Genomic DNA, 15,495 nt, shown 5'->3' on the forward strand with positions numbered 1-15,495 from the left:
ATCTTGGCCAGTGTGCCAAGACTGCATGAAATTGTGGTGAGAGCTGGATCCAAATTTTAACCAAAAGTTTCCCACCTCCACTGATCACAGTCATGGCAGGAATCAGGCTAATGAGAACATGGGCAGGGGAAAGACTGTCCATCATGATAGGAAAGCAGGATGTGGAATAAATAGGGCTGTTTTCCTTTAGTACAAAGTTTTTCTCTCAAGTGTTTCACTGGAAAAGCATTACTTTGAGTTTTGCCTAAGCTTGCCACTGAAAATAGGCCTGGGACAGCAGTAGCCAATGGTGGACACCTTGACTGGTTCCTTGGGTGGAAGATCAGACACTTGGCAAACCTCTCATCACCCCTCAGCTCCAGGAGAAACGGCAGTAATTTCAGGCTTTTAACCTCGTGTCCTTGAAAGTTGAGTGCCTACCTTAAGTGCCCTATTGACCTTCATTTAAAAAAAAATACTGTAAGCCTTAGAGCTTCCCTGTTGGCTCAGTGGTAAAGAATCCACGTGCCAAAGCAGGAGACATGGGTTCAGTCCCCAATCCGGGACGATCCCATGTGCTGTGGAGCCACCAAGCTTGTGCAGCACAGCTCCTGAGCCTGTGCTCTGGAGCCCGGGAGCCACAGCTATGGAAACCCTCACGCCCAAGATCCTGAGCCCAGCAACGAAAGAAGCCACCTCAATGAGAAGCCCATGCACCGCAACTAGAGAGGGGCCTCTGCTTGCTGCAACTAGAGAAAGGCCCGCACAGCAACGAAGACCCAGCCCAGCCAAAACAAGAAAAAGGGTTTTGTTAAAAAGATTACCGTAGCCTGTTTTCTTTGTTCATGTGATAACCTTCATTAGGACCAAAGCTGCAGAGGAGCTCCATTGGCAGCGCTGCTGTCTTTAGAGTCCTTGTGGAATAGTGGGCTGGGCTCGGGGGCGCTGCATTCTTCATCCTGGCTGTTCCCCTCCCTGGTGATGGGACTTCGCCTGAATTTCTTATGATCCCCAACTTTCACGTTTCTAAGGCCAGGATGGTCAACACTTAGCCCAGCATCACTGTAAGCCACACAGTGACATGATATGCTTTGCAGCAACTACTCTGCTGTTATCTTAGACCATCGCACAACTGCGTATTGGTACTCTGTCACTTGATGTCCTTCAAGGATCAAGTGAAGTCTCTCGGTTGTGTCCAACTCTTTGCGACCCCGTGGACTGTAAGCCTGCCAGGCTCCTCCATCCATGGAAGTTTCCAGGCAAGGATACTGGAGTGGGTTGCCATTTCCTTCTCCAGGAGATCTTCCTGACCCAGGGATTGAACCCAGGTCTTCCACACTGCAGGCACACTCTTTACCCTCTGAGCCACCAGGGAAAGTCACTTAATGTCTTCAATTGAAAAAGAATTGAAAATTCTATAGACCTTGGGTCTTGGGTGATGGCAGTTTGAAAACACCTTTACTTTCTAATGAGATTGGAACCAAGGGCAAGGACGGGTGGAGATGGTACTGCATGTTCAGTTCTGAAGACAGCAAGACCAAAAGAAAGATTTTTTTTTTTCCCAGCCATTCCACAAAAACCAGTAATCCTGTAAAATAAGTACCTCTTTGGGGACAATTTCGTTGAATTCAGATAATACCCCTTGAGGAAATATTTACCTCCAGCCATTTTTCTCTCCAGCTCCAATGTTCTCAAGTTGCGTTGTTGCATAAGGTGGAAAGCACCTTGTTGTGGATTTTGGGTAAAGGTGCTGACAAGGTGAGATTTCTTCCCCTGCGTTGTAGGTCACCTGCGTTTGGGGTAACCACTGGGTAGGACATTTTTCATCAAGGAAATGCTATTACATGCGCCTTCTAGGTTCTGGGGAATGTGTTGGAGATAGTCTTCCGATTCGGTTCATTCTTCTCCAGAGAAGCTTGGCAGAGACTGTTGGCTGTGTGTATGCCATCATTCTCTCATTCCCTTCACTCCCCAGGCATTCTGAATCTTCCTAAGGAAGTATGTATGCATTTTTAGTAGGAAGAGATACTCAGGGGATCTTATTTTATTTCTTCTTGCAGAATATCAAGCCCAGGGACCAACAGTGGCAAAAGGTATGAAGCATAGATGGGACTGAATTAAATGTATCCCCAGATACCTAATAGATACAACCCAAACATTTCTCATCTTCTTGACGATTGTGTATTAATCACTCCCCAGTTCCTTGCACATGTTTATTAATAGGAAAAACTGTATGGGAGTTTTGCTTTAAATTGGTGTAAAATATAGCAGGTTACATTGTTGATGCTGAAAATAAAGCATGGAAAGCTTTCTTACAGCTTTGAAAATCTCACTGCAGCCTGAATATGGGGACAGTGGAGGATGGTGGGCTGACCAAGGCTTGTGTCTAGCTGGGCACTGGGTCGACTCCCAACTTGCCACTCTCCACTGTGTGATGTTCCATCACCTTTAGTGCTCTGATGGAATTTCTCATCTGAGTCATTGCTCTAGCTTTCAATGAAGAAACGGGAGAAATACCTGGCCCTTAAATTCAGTGGCTATGAGTGATCATGACACCTCCTTTTATTTTCTCTAGGCTCTTTTTCTGCTCATTGGGTCTGACCAGCTTGGCAAAAGTAATACGCAGACTTGAGACTCACGTAGTGGGTTTTGGCAGAATGTGGAAGTGATTAATTAAATGCCACCCCCTCATGGGCCATATTAAAAGCTGAATGAAAATAGAAACTGTGTAATATCTGATAACATTTGGTGGAGAAGAGGGAGACAAAAGGAAAGAAGGATTAGAGAGAAAGGGACACATAAAAAGCTAATTTTAGAGCATTCTGAACGCAAAGTATGATTTTCTAGCCTTGAAGTATCAGCATGGCTGCCTGAGTCTCTGAAATTATTGGGTTACTAATTGCTCCTGCCTCTTCCTCACTTGGGCCATTCAGACCAAGCCATGCTCTTAAAAATTCAGTAGCCAAATCTGATTGCTTGGGATGTAAGCATAAACTCTTTATGTGTATCTGATGGTACTTAATTGGACAAATCATAGAGGAAAATTAATTGGTGACCTTGTCTCCTTCAAAACTTTCAGGGTATTTGGAAATGAGCCTAATATTCAGATTTGGGGGATCCTGAAGCCTTGGATTGACAGGACAGGATTCATACTTTATACTGTGTGTGTTTTTATTTTCTCTCATTGCATAGTTTCCCTTTTTCTTATTTATTAATGGTCTTGAAAATGTTATTTGGAAATTGAAATGCAATGAGCATAAATATTTTAACTATCTTGGTGGACTGCTTAAGTAGCTGTGGGCATCCTTGTTGTTTTAGTTGTTCAGTCGTGTCTGACTCTGCGACCCCAGGGACTGTAGCCGCCAGGCTCCTCCGTCCGCGGGATTCTCCAGGCAGGAATGCTGGAGCGGGCGCCGTCTCCTTCTCCGGGGCTCTTCCCACCCGCAGGACTGAACGTGTGTCTCCTGCATATGGCAAGCGGACGTTTTGCCGCTGCGCCGCCTGGGAAGCCCATCCTCCTTACCAGTCGGGGGAAGGCTGACTTACGGAACGGGAGTTTGCTGGACCATCTTTTGGTGATCTACTTTTCCTTTTTGAGCTTCCCAGATGGCTCAGCGGTAGAGAAGCTGCCTGCACTGCAGGAGACACGGGAGACCCAGGCTTGATCCGTGGGTCGGGAACATCCCCTGCAGGGGGCCATGGCAACCCCCTTCAGTGTTCTTGCTTGGAGTATCCCATGGACAGAGGAGCCTCACGGGCTGCAGTCCATGGGGTCTCAAAGAGTCAGATAAGACTGAAGCGACCGAGCATAGCACTTTTCCTTTAACCTCCTTTTCCTTTTCTTTAACACAGAGATGTGTTCTGGGGGGAAGAACTCTGAATTTTTTTGTTAGCTCAAGGAGAAGGTGGTTCTAAATATGTCTACTTTTAAAGTCTTGTATAGCTCTGGGAGTTGGTGATGGACGGGGAAGCCTGGTGTGCTGCAGTCCATGGGGTTGCAGAGTCGGACACAACTGAGCAGCTGAACTGAACTGGTATCGCTTGAACACCAAAATGAAAATAAAAAGAAAGCAGCCTTGCTCAGAGTCTTTTAAAGGCATTTTAATAGTTAATGAGATTTTGCCCCATACCCTCATGAGTTTCATTTAGTTCTGAAATAAAAATTTACGGCTGTTCTCTCAGCTGAGCTGATACTAGTTTAAGGGTGGAATTGAGTTCACACCTGCTCTAGCATAAAAAGCAGCCTCGATGTGACTTCTCGAAAGTGTTCGCAGAGCAGAATGAGAGAACCCAGCACCCCTACAGTTCTAAGCGCAGACTGGTGTTCTTTGCAAACACTAAGGAAGCTGCTTCATCAGTCGGCTCTAATTTGCTGAGATTGTCCATTTCTAACCCTCCCTCAGTTACCCGCTTTCCTCAAGATCGGATGTGGCTGTGGAAACACAGTTGGTTTGCATAGGCAGTGGGTCCACATCAACACTGTAAAGTATACGTATGGGAAAATCTTTACATTTGCTAGGCCATTTAGCTGTTCAAGATATGGTCCGTTAATCAGGCAAAGTACAATGGCTTTTCTGAGTGCTCTAGTTAAGGGGCAGGGTGTGTAAAGCAGTGTACACTTAGGTGGATAATTAATAATTAGTGTAGGCTTGTAAGGCTGTAATATAATAGATAAATTTCAGCACCTGTTAAAGTTTTATCAGAGTGGATCACCTTTCCTTACTAAGAGGGAGTATTCCTCCCTAGAGAAAAAAGAAAGTGCCCCCATTGCATGCAAAGATCTCAGTTAAGGGAGGGCTGGTTTTCACATCAGGGATGATTTTCCAAGGTCATTGTGATTAGGCAACCTCGTTCAGTGGTCACATTTAAATAGCATTCCTGTACAGTTCTATGTGTGTTTGACTACAGATGACAAAACACGGTTTAGAAAACATGTTTGGGCTCATTCTGATATTTGGGAACTGTTGATTTGCCAGAGAAGCTATGTGTCCGACACTTCGCGACTCCTTGAACAGTAGCCTGCCAGGCTCCTCCGTCCATGAGATTCTCCAGGCAAGGATACTGGAGTGGGTTGCCATTCCCTTTGCCAGGGGATCTTCCCGACCCAGGGATCAAACCTGCGTCTCCTGTGTCTGCTGCGTTGCAGGCGGAGTCTTCACCCAGTGAGCCATCAGGAAAGCCCTATATTTGGAGACTGTTGATTTGCCAGAGAAGCTGCCCACTCTCACCCTGTCATCATCCCCTCTGCAAAACAATGAGGGCTGTTCATTTTATAATTTCCTGACAAGTAAATATTCAGAGAGAGTGCTTTTTCTGGAGGCTAAGTTGGATGGAGCAGAGAAGATAAAGCTTCGATCCCACATTCTGTTTTTGGCTTGGTTGTGTCGCAAGTGGTTTTGACACCTCATATCTTAGCTCTCTGGATTTTTAGATGGAGAAGTTGTTCTCCCTTACAGCAGGGAGGGAAAGGGCAAGCCACATATTTGTGAAAGCAAAGCAGAATATCTTACTGCTTTAAAAGTTGATCATCTTCTTGATAAATAATATTCATGTGTTATCAGTATGTCTGCAATCATATGCATCTTTTTAACCATCCATATATATTTTATTTATACTCGAAGCCAATGGCATGATAAACTGCAGCACTCAAATTAGCCTTTGGTTCATTCATTCATTCATTGAAAAAGACGTGTGGAAAGTCTGTGTCCTGCAGACTCCTGTTAGCTACCTGAGAGTGACATGCTACTTTCTTGCTTTCAGCGTGGCCCACAATCTAAGTACGGATTCAGATGGGTGTCAGGTCACAGAATTAGGGAGCTATTCAGTATGTGCTGTTGGATTATATATTTGGGATACCAGACATCAGCTACCTCGTAATAATTGCTGAGATGTTCTGGTGCTTACCGTATACCAGGCATCCACCTATAATTTACAATTATAATCTTGTTTCTTTCTTAGGCATTGTCATTGCCTTTTTTTGCGGGGGGGTGCAGTTGAGGATCAGGGAGATATAAGTACCTGCCCTGTGTTGTGCATTAAGTGGCAGAGCCCAGAATTCAAAGCTTTTATCTGCCGAGCTCTAAAGCCCTTGTTCTGAACCACCCTGCACTGCCTCCCTTGTAGAGAACATGGCCAGAATTCCCTGAGGTGCAATAGCAGTTAAGCGTGTGTTCAGCTGCAACTAATGGAATACCTGCTAATCGTAGGTTAGTCAAACAAAGATGACTTTTCCCATCACTTAAGGGGATGTCTGGAGGTAGGAGTTGCCTGTGTGGATTCAGCAACATCAGTGTTGGCATCTTTCCTTTCTGCCCTCCTCAACACTCTCATTTTAATCCTTCATCTTTTTCTCTCATCTTGCATTTCTCACAAGATGTCTGCTAAGCCCCAGACACCATGTCAGAGTTCACAATAGGAAATTGGAGAGGCAGAGATAGAGTAGCATCCATACCTAATTGTATCTCATTCCTTCAGGAGGAGGGGGAAAGCATCCCCAGAAACACGTGGTCTTTAGCAAGATTTTGCTAACAACTTATTGTTCAGATCTCTAATACACATTTACTCATAGCTGCAAGGGAAGCTGGGAAAGTGAACTTTTACACTGTTAGTTGGCACTGGGATTCAGGCAGGCAAGAGAGAAGGGCATTGCGTATGGTCATTGGATGAATCAATATGAATTTTATTGTATTATAAGTAATAATGCCTGAGCTGATAGGGTCATCTTGGATGAGTCGGAACCATCCAGGTATAAAGTAAATTGTCAGGTGAGAGAAAGGCAGGCGTGTAGGAGCTAGAGGATGTCATGGGAAAACTGGAATGAAGAGGCTTCCGAAGACTGAGACATAATTCCATAAGGTCCCCAGAGGAAGCAATGACAGGGAAACTGGGTTAGAATCCTCACTTCAAAAAAAAATATGAAGGGTCTTTTTTGAATGGTAAGGGAAGGAACCTGGATTATCATTGAAACATGTAGTGAACTATTCAAGGGTTGCTTTTCAGTAGTGGAATAACTGATTGATTTATGGTTTTGGATAATCACCCAGTCACAGTGTGAATAGGAAGCAACAGGACAGACAGGGAGATTACTCAGGAGGTGATTAAAGCAGTTCCAGGAGGAAATGATGAGAAAATGGACTGAGTCAGGAACAGTGGGGATGAAGAGGAGGATATGACTTTGAGCAGTATTAAATGGAAGGAAATGGCTGGACTTGGTAACCGATGGATAAGGGAGGAGTCATCCTGGGCTTGAGGTCTGGCTTGGGGCAGCTGGGGGATGGTGGCATCATTCATTGGGATGTGGATCATGAGAGGAGAAGTAGATTATTGGGGATTAAGATGGTAAGCTCAGCTCGGGAGGTAATGAATTTTTGAGATGTCTGTGGGTGCACTGACTTGTGGTTCTAGGTGGGGATTGCCGACTTGGCCTACAGTTTTCCATATTTGGTAGTTGAAGTCATGGGAAGGGATCCATTACCAGAGAGAGGGGAAGGGGAATCTATTTTCTTATTAATCACTTTGCTTTCTAGAGAACTTAAGTTGAAGGGCACAATGCATCCACCTCATCTCTCAGTTCAGTTCAGTTCAGTCGCTCAGTCATATCCGACTCCTTGCGACCCCATGAATCACAGCACGCCAGGCCTCCCTGTCCATCACCATCTCCCAGAGTTCACTCAGACTCAAGTCCATTGAGTCCACGATGCCATCCAGCCATCTCATCCTCGGTTGTCCCCTTCTTCTCCTGCCTCCAATCCCTCCCAGCATCAGAGTCTTTTCCAATGAGTCAACTCTTCGCATGAGGTGTCTGAAGTACTGGAGCTTCAGCTTTAGCACCATTCCTTCCAAAGAAATCCCAGGGTTGATCTCCTTCAGAATGCACTGGTTGGATCTCCTTGCAGTCCAAGGGACTCTCAAGAGTCTTCTCCAACACCACAGTTCAAAAGCATCAATTCTTTGGCGCTCAGCCTTCTTCACAGTCCAACTCTCACATCCATACATGACCACAGGAAAAACCATAGCCTAGTAGGTCCCCTAAAAACTTGATATCTTTAAAAAAACTGGGTCATTCTTGATTTGATCACACAGTCATTTTAGTGTTATATTTAATCACTCATCTCTTAACACACGGTTCATAAATTCTTTGTTTCTTCTTCCCTCCCATCCTCTCTCCTGCCTCTTCTTCTTCCTTTCTCCCTCCCTCCCTCCCTTCCTTCTCTCCCTCCCTTTCCTCTTCCTTTCTTCCACGAAGACAGGTTGGATTGAACCTTGTTTCAGAACATTCATTTATCCACCATTTGGGAAGACATCATAGATTCATAGAAGTGGTGTGGAACTTAGAGCTCTCCTTGTGTGCTTTCAGATTTATATCAGCTTCCTTTGCAATATAGGAATCTTTCTAGATGAAGCCCTGGGAAAGTTGTTGGCACAGTGACAGGCTGAGTAGTGCATAAATGGATGGGCCCCAGGAGGCATTCCTTCCGCTGCCTCAGTGCTCAGCGCTCCTTGCATTGGGAAAGCCACTCCTGACAACAGCAGTTCATGGCCCTGTGACAGCTGTGACTCTCAGAAAGTTCTCAATTTTGTAGCTATCAGCCTGGAATACTAGTTTTCTCTTCTGAAGCTCCCTGGGATTGTGTCTTTTCTCTCTTTCCCCACGTTTCCCATGATGATAAGTCTTGCTTCCTCCCAGAGTGTCACTGGGAAACAGGTAGCAAAATCACAGAGCCTGGTCTAACCACACCTTGTATTCTTGGTCACTGTCCTCTGTGTGTGTTTCGCTTGGTCTCTTTCCCCCTTTCCAGCACTTCGCTCAGTATTCCCAGCCTAGGTTCGTCAGCAGCGAGTCTGATTTCATTTCTCGTGTTGCTGCAGCCTGAGCTTTCACCTGCACACTCATGTTTTGGCATTGATTGGAAATTGAGCTCCCAGTCCACTCAAGTTACGCAATATTTTTAACATCAATTGCTTTACAACAGGTTTTCTACTTCGTTGTGTAGAATGGGACTTTGTATTAATCCTCACTCATTAGATTCTTGTTGGTTTTGGTCTACCAGTGTCCCATCTGCCCACATTTTCACTCTCTCCAGCCAAGAGCCTGGATTGTGTGATGTGAAGCAGCGTTCACTCTTGGGGTTAATGGTTAATCCTCACTCTACCTAATCTTCCACTGAGTTCCCTCACTTATGTGTTGAAGATAATTAATGAGAGCCATTTCTGTAATTGTGGATCCTTGTCTTTACTGTCAATATTCTGCCCTCTGGAGAGAAGGCTTAAGACAAATATTTCTTCTGTGACTGCTGGAAGAAGCAAATGCAGTTCTTCTGTTGTGGGATCTACCAAATTCACCAGGTGATAAATAGGATATAAAGTTGCAGTTGGCTGATCATTATTAACTGGCTACTTTATTGGGCTAACAAATAACAAAAATCTTAAGATTCCCTGAACAAAAGTCCTAAGCGTCCATCACCTACATCTGGTATTAAGATGAAAAATGACAAGATGAGCTAAACGTTGATGGCAGATGCAGAAGGTTAAATGAATATTTGGGTTAACAATGAAGATAAATTGAGAGGTATTATTTCCTTTACAGGGAGTTTTCCAGAGGATGCCTTTAAATTGAGACTGTGAAAATTAGACTCATGACAACTTTACAGAAACAGTTCCTGTGACAAACAAGATCCCTGGAGAGCCCTATGTGCACTCCCAGGGTGCTGAAGAACAGAATCCTACTGCAGGATAATAATCTGATAGCTGGATATACTCAGAGAGAGGGGATGGATTCAGTTCAGTTCAGTTCAGTTGCTTAGTCGTGTCCAACTCTTTGTAACCCCTTGAACCACAGCACACCAGGCCTCCCTGTCCATCACCAACTCCCAGAGTTTACCCAAACCCATGTCCATTGAGTCAGTGATGCCATCCAACCATCTCATCCTCTGTCATCCCCTTCTCCTCCTGCCCTCAATCTTTCCCAGCATCAGGGTCTTTTAAAATGAGTCAGCTCTTTGCATCAGGTGGCCAAAATTTTGGAGTTTCAGCTTCAGTATCAGTCCTTCCAATGAACACCCAGGACTGATCTCCTTTAGGATTGACTGGTTGGATCTCCTTGCAGTCCAAGGGACACCCAAGAATCTTCTCCAACACCACAGTTCAAAAGCATCAATTCTTTTGCGCTCAGCTTTCTTTATAGTCCAACTCTTACATCCGTACATAACTACTGGAAAACCATAGCTTTGACTAGACGGACCTTTGTTGACAAAGTAATGTCTCTGCTTTTTAATATGCTGTCTAGGTTGGTTATAACTTTCCTTCCAAGGAGTAAGTGTCTTTTAATTTCATGGCTGCAATACCATCTGCAATGATTTTGGATTAGCATCCAGCAATTTGTTTTATAAATGAGCAGTGGAACTGTATACAAGGTCTAGGTTGACCTGAACCTAGGTCAAGTTAGGTCAACCTGACTTGATTTCATAATAAATGTCGTAATGGTGACAAGTCTTCAAGGACATTAGTACACTGTTTGCATTTGTGGACGTCTTTGTGGATGAACCATTCTTTGGCTTCCTTTTGGTCACGTCTATGAGAAGTGTGAATGTTTCATCACCAAAAGTCAACCCATCTTGGTTCATCACACCAGTGTGTAGGACTTCTTTAGCTTTAAGACCTCAGAGTCCTTCTGTGTACCTGGCTTCTGTTTTGGTCACTTCCTTGTGTGTGGATTTTGATCTACTGCAATTGGAAGGGGCTTCCCTGGTGGTGTTAGGGGTAAAGAACCCAGCTGCCAGTGTAGCAGGGGATGTAACAGACACAGGTTTGATCCCTGGGCCGGGAAGTTCTCCTGCAGTAGAGCAGGGCAGCCCAGTCCAGTATTCTTGCCTGGAGAATCCCATAGACAGAGGAACCTAGCTGGCTACAGTCCATAGGATCGCCAAGAGTTGGACACGACTGAAGCAACTTAGCGCACACACACACCACTGGAAGTCTGGCCATTTTGAGAGTGAAACTTTGAGCTTTCATTGTGTCTGATTACTTGTACAACCTGAGAGGTTCTTCTATTAGCTAGGAAACACTCAAATTTTCTCTGTCACTTTTAAAAGTCATCTTGACCTCCTGCGTAGTATTTATGCTTTGGCAACCATTGCCAATGCTGTGTTTCAAAAGAGTCAAGACTTGGAGCTATTGCTTCTCAGAAGTTGATGGAGCTATAGAATTTATTCAGCTACTACTCTTTTCTAAACCAAAGTAAGGTTATATTTTTCGCTTTCATAGATAGACAAATTAAGGTCTTTAAAATAAAACCTACTTCCCCTTTTCTTTCTTCTTCAAATAATCTGGAGCAAAAAGCTTATTGGTTTTCTGTACAGCTGCCTTGTTTTAAAAATCAAATTGAAGACCAACTTGATTCTGCCTGCAGAGCAGAGCTATCTGCCTTTTTAGAAAATCTGGATGGTTAAATTGGAAGCACGTTCTGCACATGGTTTAGCAGTTAGTAGCCTGGAAAATGACCCAATAGCCAAGATAGTATTTTTTTTTTAATTTTCATTGTAAGTGCTTGTTTAAAGTTTAAGCCTGTAATTGACTATTTTGTACATTGTTCATTGTTAATTCTTTTCAGGCTGTTATAGTTTGTAAATACATTGCCTGCTAAGTTGTGTCAGTGCAGGAACATTAGTGCTATAAGAAAATCCAGTTAAATGTGGTACTTAAAAACATTACCAATTAGACTGGTTCAGCCTGCTTTCTTAGTGAACCTAGGAAAGTCACTTTATATTTGTGCAGATTTCTACTTATTTTAAATGGGTATGACTACACACACACACACACACATGCACACACGCGTGCGCGCACACACACACGCACACTTTAAATTAAGGGGCAGCATTGAAGTTCAAACTATGTAACTATGTTGTAGCTTGCTGAAGAGTTTCTACTGTTTGGTGGCTACATTGCTCAGTGTTTTTCTTTGGCTCCCTCAATCTGTTCCATGTTGGAGGGGCAAAAATCTTTCTATTTTGCAGTTTTACTATATTGGTCAGCTGGTATTTCCAGGTAGCTCAGACTGTTTTCTTTTGCATAGTTTATATTTGAGAAATGATTTTTAATACACATATCGCTTGAAGTTAATTCCATTTAGATGGATATGCTAAGCAAATCAGGGATTTCCTGGTATTCTTTGAGTAATTTTTTAGTTTAGAAGAACTAGATGTCACTTGAAATTACAGGTACAAGCTAATACTGGCTGATAATTAAAGGTTACGAAAATTGCAGTGGAAAAGGAGTTAAATTGTGCCTATTAGGTGGCAAGGACCACTAGAATATGGACATGATGAAAAATAACGAGGTGGATAAAATGCGATTTATCTCGATATGGTATAGAAAGAAAAATTGCGGTGGGATATGTACTAGATGTAGCTTAAGCTGTTTATCGTTATGTACAAGTGGGAACTTACATGAAACTCCTCTTGATTAAGTTTTATGTGAAACAAAGGGTGTGATTGGAAGTGGAGAATTAAAGAGTATTTTCAGAGCATGATGATAATCCTGCCGAGGCTTCAGCAAGCCCGTGGTCAAACTAGAGAAGAGAAAGAAAAAGTGAGGAAGCGTCATTTGGTGTGATGCAGATTTGTGACAGAAGTAGTGGTTTGGACCTAATGGATTGTTGCACTAGATTTGGTCATCAGACGATGTTTTTCACAGCAAATATTATCTGAACCGTTGACTTAAACACTGAAATATGCAGGAGATGTGTAGGCAGAACTGTAGCCTTTCTGTCCCTTGAAACACAGTTTAACAGTCAGCCTTGAACTTTAGATGCTATAAAAGCAGAATGAGAAAGAGAAGGGGGTAAGTAGTGAAAGAAAGAGTGGGGAAAGGCATGCATATTCAGAGATACTATTCAGTAAGTAGATGCTCCAAAGTTAATCCTATGTAAAAATAAAGACACTCTAATAATACTCCTACGATCAGGCTAACAGGATCAGAAACTAAAGAGCACAAAGCAATTATTTATTAAGAAAGAGGCAGAGATGACATTGAGTGTTGCAGAGGAGGAGACTGCCATGATTACAGGAAGACGTTAAGAATATAAAAAAATATTCCCAAATTAAGAGTGGAAAAAGGAAGAGAGATTACCTATGAGATAATGATAAATAATAATGAGTTACTTCTGAGAGCACCCACAGAACAGGAGGTCTGAAAAGTGGTTTGTCAAGCCTCGAAGAGATAGAAAGGGTAATTTATTGACAGGCAGTGGAGACACTGCTAAAAAATAAATGAATTTTTCACCTCACTGTTCACAAAGGAAGATGGGGGACAGATGCCAGAAACAGACATAAATTTCCCAGGGGAAAATGAAGAAAAACAAAAAAAAGCAGGATCCTGCCAAAACCGGTGATCAAGGGTTGAGAAGGGAAACTAATAAAACCCTTAAAGCTTAGCAGCAGTCACCTCAAAGTCTAGAAAAAGTTATAGAATGGAGAAGAAGCTGATTAACTCTGTTTCTTAGAATGGTTGGAGGTAATTTTGAAGGTTTGTATTACCCAGTTAATCCATTAGACTAGCCCCTTTGAAATTTACCCTTCAAGGAAATAAGCTAGTTGGCTATACAAAATTTATCTTAAGTCTTGTAGTAACCAAGACATCTTTTTTGTCCCTTAAGTCCTCGGTTGTTTTTTTTTTTTAGTTACCCTGCTTTGCCCAGTTTTTAATATTTAAGTGTTTGTTAAGTGTTTATTGAACCTTATTATTGTCTCTAGAGAATTCTCTGAGCCATTGATTGGGCCAGGGTTTATTGGATACTCCTTAGTGCCAGGCAGTGTTAGCTCCTGGAACACGGTACTGAAAAAGACAGACATGCTTTTAGGGTCTTTGAAGTCACTGCATTCTCACTCCTATAAAGTGGAAAGGTAAAGAAAGGTCCTTGATTTCACGTTGCTGTCATTCCTGGTCTTCCTGTTGACTGGGTTCTTGATGGAGAATGTCTGAAGAAGATCAGCCTCTCTCTTGGCCAGTCTGATGGCTGTGCTGGTTTGTCCCCAGTGTGGGCACCCACTTCCTTTCCTGGATCTCAGAGGTGGATCTTTCCTGAAGCTCACTCATCTCCCTGGCGCTACAAACCAAACTCTTTGGTTTGGCTCCCTGCCAGCAGCCTGAGCACAAATTAGGAATCCTTGACCTCCGCTGCCGTTTTGGGATTCAGAATGTTCTTGCCTTGGGCAGGTGAGAGGCTGTACTTGCAAATGTACTTTTTCCCCCTTTCTCCATTTTCCCCTGCTTCTGCATTTCACCCTTACAGTGTACTCACCTCCCATCCCCGCTGACAGTCGTCCCCCTGGACCACCTCTTTCCTTGCTCTTTGCCTTCATAAGTCAAGACCTTCCCATTTTCCTTCCCAGAATTTATCTTTCTTTGCTTCGTGTTCAGAGTACTTGAAGCCACTCATTCAGCAAGTACTGTGATGAGGAGGGCTTCACTGTCGTCATTTATTCCCACCTTTCGGTATTGCTTTAGTGGCTACCTAAGAACGGGATAGGAGAGATGTTTCAGAGACGTGGTTTCTGAGCCTGTGGGAGAGCGACAAAGAAACTTTCATCTGCTGCACAGCTTTGCCCTACAGGTCCTGTTCCCATGGCCAAAATCTTCCAGGTAGACGTCATCTCGCACGCCACCCTTTCAATCAGGACTGTGGGTAGTGGACATTGGTTTGAACAGCTTCTCTGAGCTCTTGATTCTCATGTGTAATTTGAGTGTCTCTAAAAGCTGGTAGACTGGAGTTCATCCCTGAACTCACTCAGCTACATCACTGTTTCTTGTGGTGTATGTTCATCTTTTAGATAGAGCCAGTTCGGTTTAGTTGGTTCTTTCCCTGGGAGCAGCTCATTCTCTGGGGATGTTGGCATTGGGTGAATCTGCCGTCTTGTTGAGCAGGTGACTGACACGCACACAACAACAGTATGCACTGCAAGCCAACCCTGCCTGCAAGTGCTCTATTCCTAATGAGAGAATAGAAGCAAGAGCAGGGCAGAGAATGCCAGAAAGAAGCTTCGGTACCTCTTGGCCTATATTTACGTTGAATGTTATTTTATCCCACTGTTTCTTCATGTCCTTGTGTACCTGATATGAAAGTATATCTTGGGCTTCCCTGGTGGCTCAGTGGTAATGTGTCTGCCTGCCAGAGCTGGAGACACAGGTTCAGTCCCTGATCCAGGAAGATCCCACATGACGCAGAGCAGCTAAGCCCATGAGCCACAACTACTGAGCCCACACTCTAGAGCCCGGGAGCTGCAGCTACTGAGCCCGTGCTCTAGAGCCTGGGAGCTACAGCTACTGAGCCCACGTTCTGGAGCCCGGGAGCTGCAGCTACTGAGCCTGTGCGCTCTGGAGCCCATGCTCCACAATGAGAGAAACCCTGCAACAAGAAGCCCTCATACCACAAACAGAGAGTAACCCCCCCTTGCAGAAACTAAAGGAAAGCCTGAGCAGCAGCAAAGACCCAACACAGCCAAAAAAAAAGCTGACGTTAAA

General features: G+C 43.8%; 1 protein-coding gene across 20 annotated transcripts in view; it reads left to right on the forward strand.

The window, feature by feature from the left end:
- Nucleotides 1–15,495, forward strand: part of TCF4 (transcription factor 4) — a 388,054-nt gene that overhangs the window by 147,559 nt on the left and 225,000 nt on the right. For 9 of the 20 annotated variants that reach the window (XM_040264426.1, XM_040264413.1, XM_040264416.1 and 6 more), the window contains one exon: nucleotides 2,040–2,072. The exons of the other annotated variants lie outside the window; for them this stretch is intronic. In XM_040264426.1, the coding sequence (XP_040120360.1) occupies nucleotides 2,040–2,072 (33 nt within the window). The remainder of the gene's footprint in view (nucleotides 1–2,039; nucleotides 2,073–15,495) is intronic. 20 annotated transcript variants of the gene reach the window in all.

This window comes from Oryx dammah, unplaced genomic scaffold, assembly GCF_014754425.2.
Source record: "Oryx dammah isolate SB20612 unplaced genomic scaffold, SCBI_Odam_1.1 HiC_scaffold_22, whole genome shotgun sequence".
Lineage (NCBI taxonomy): Eukaryota > Metazoa > Chordata > Mammalia > Artiodactyla > Bovidae > Oryx > Oryx dammah.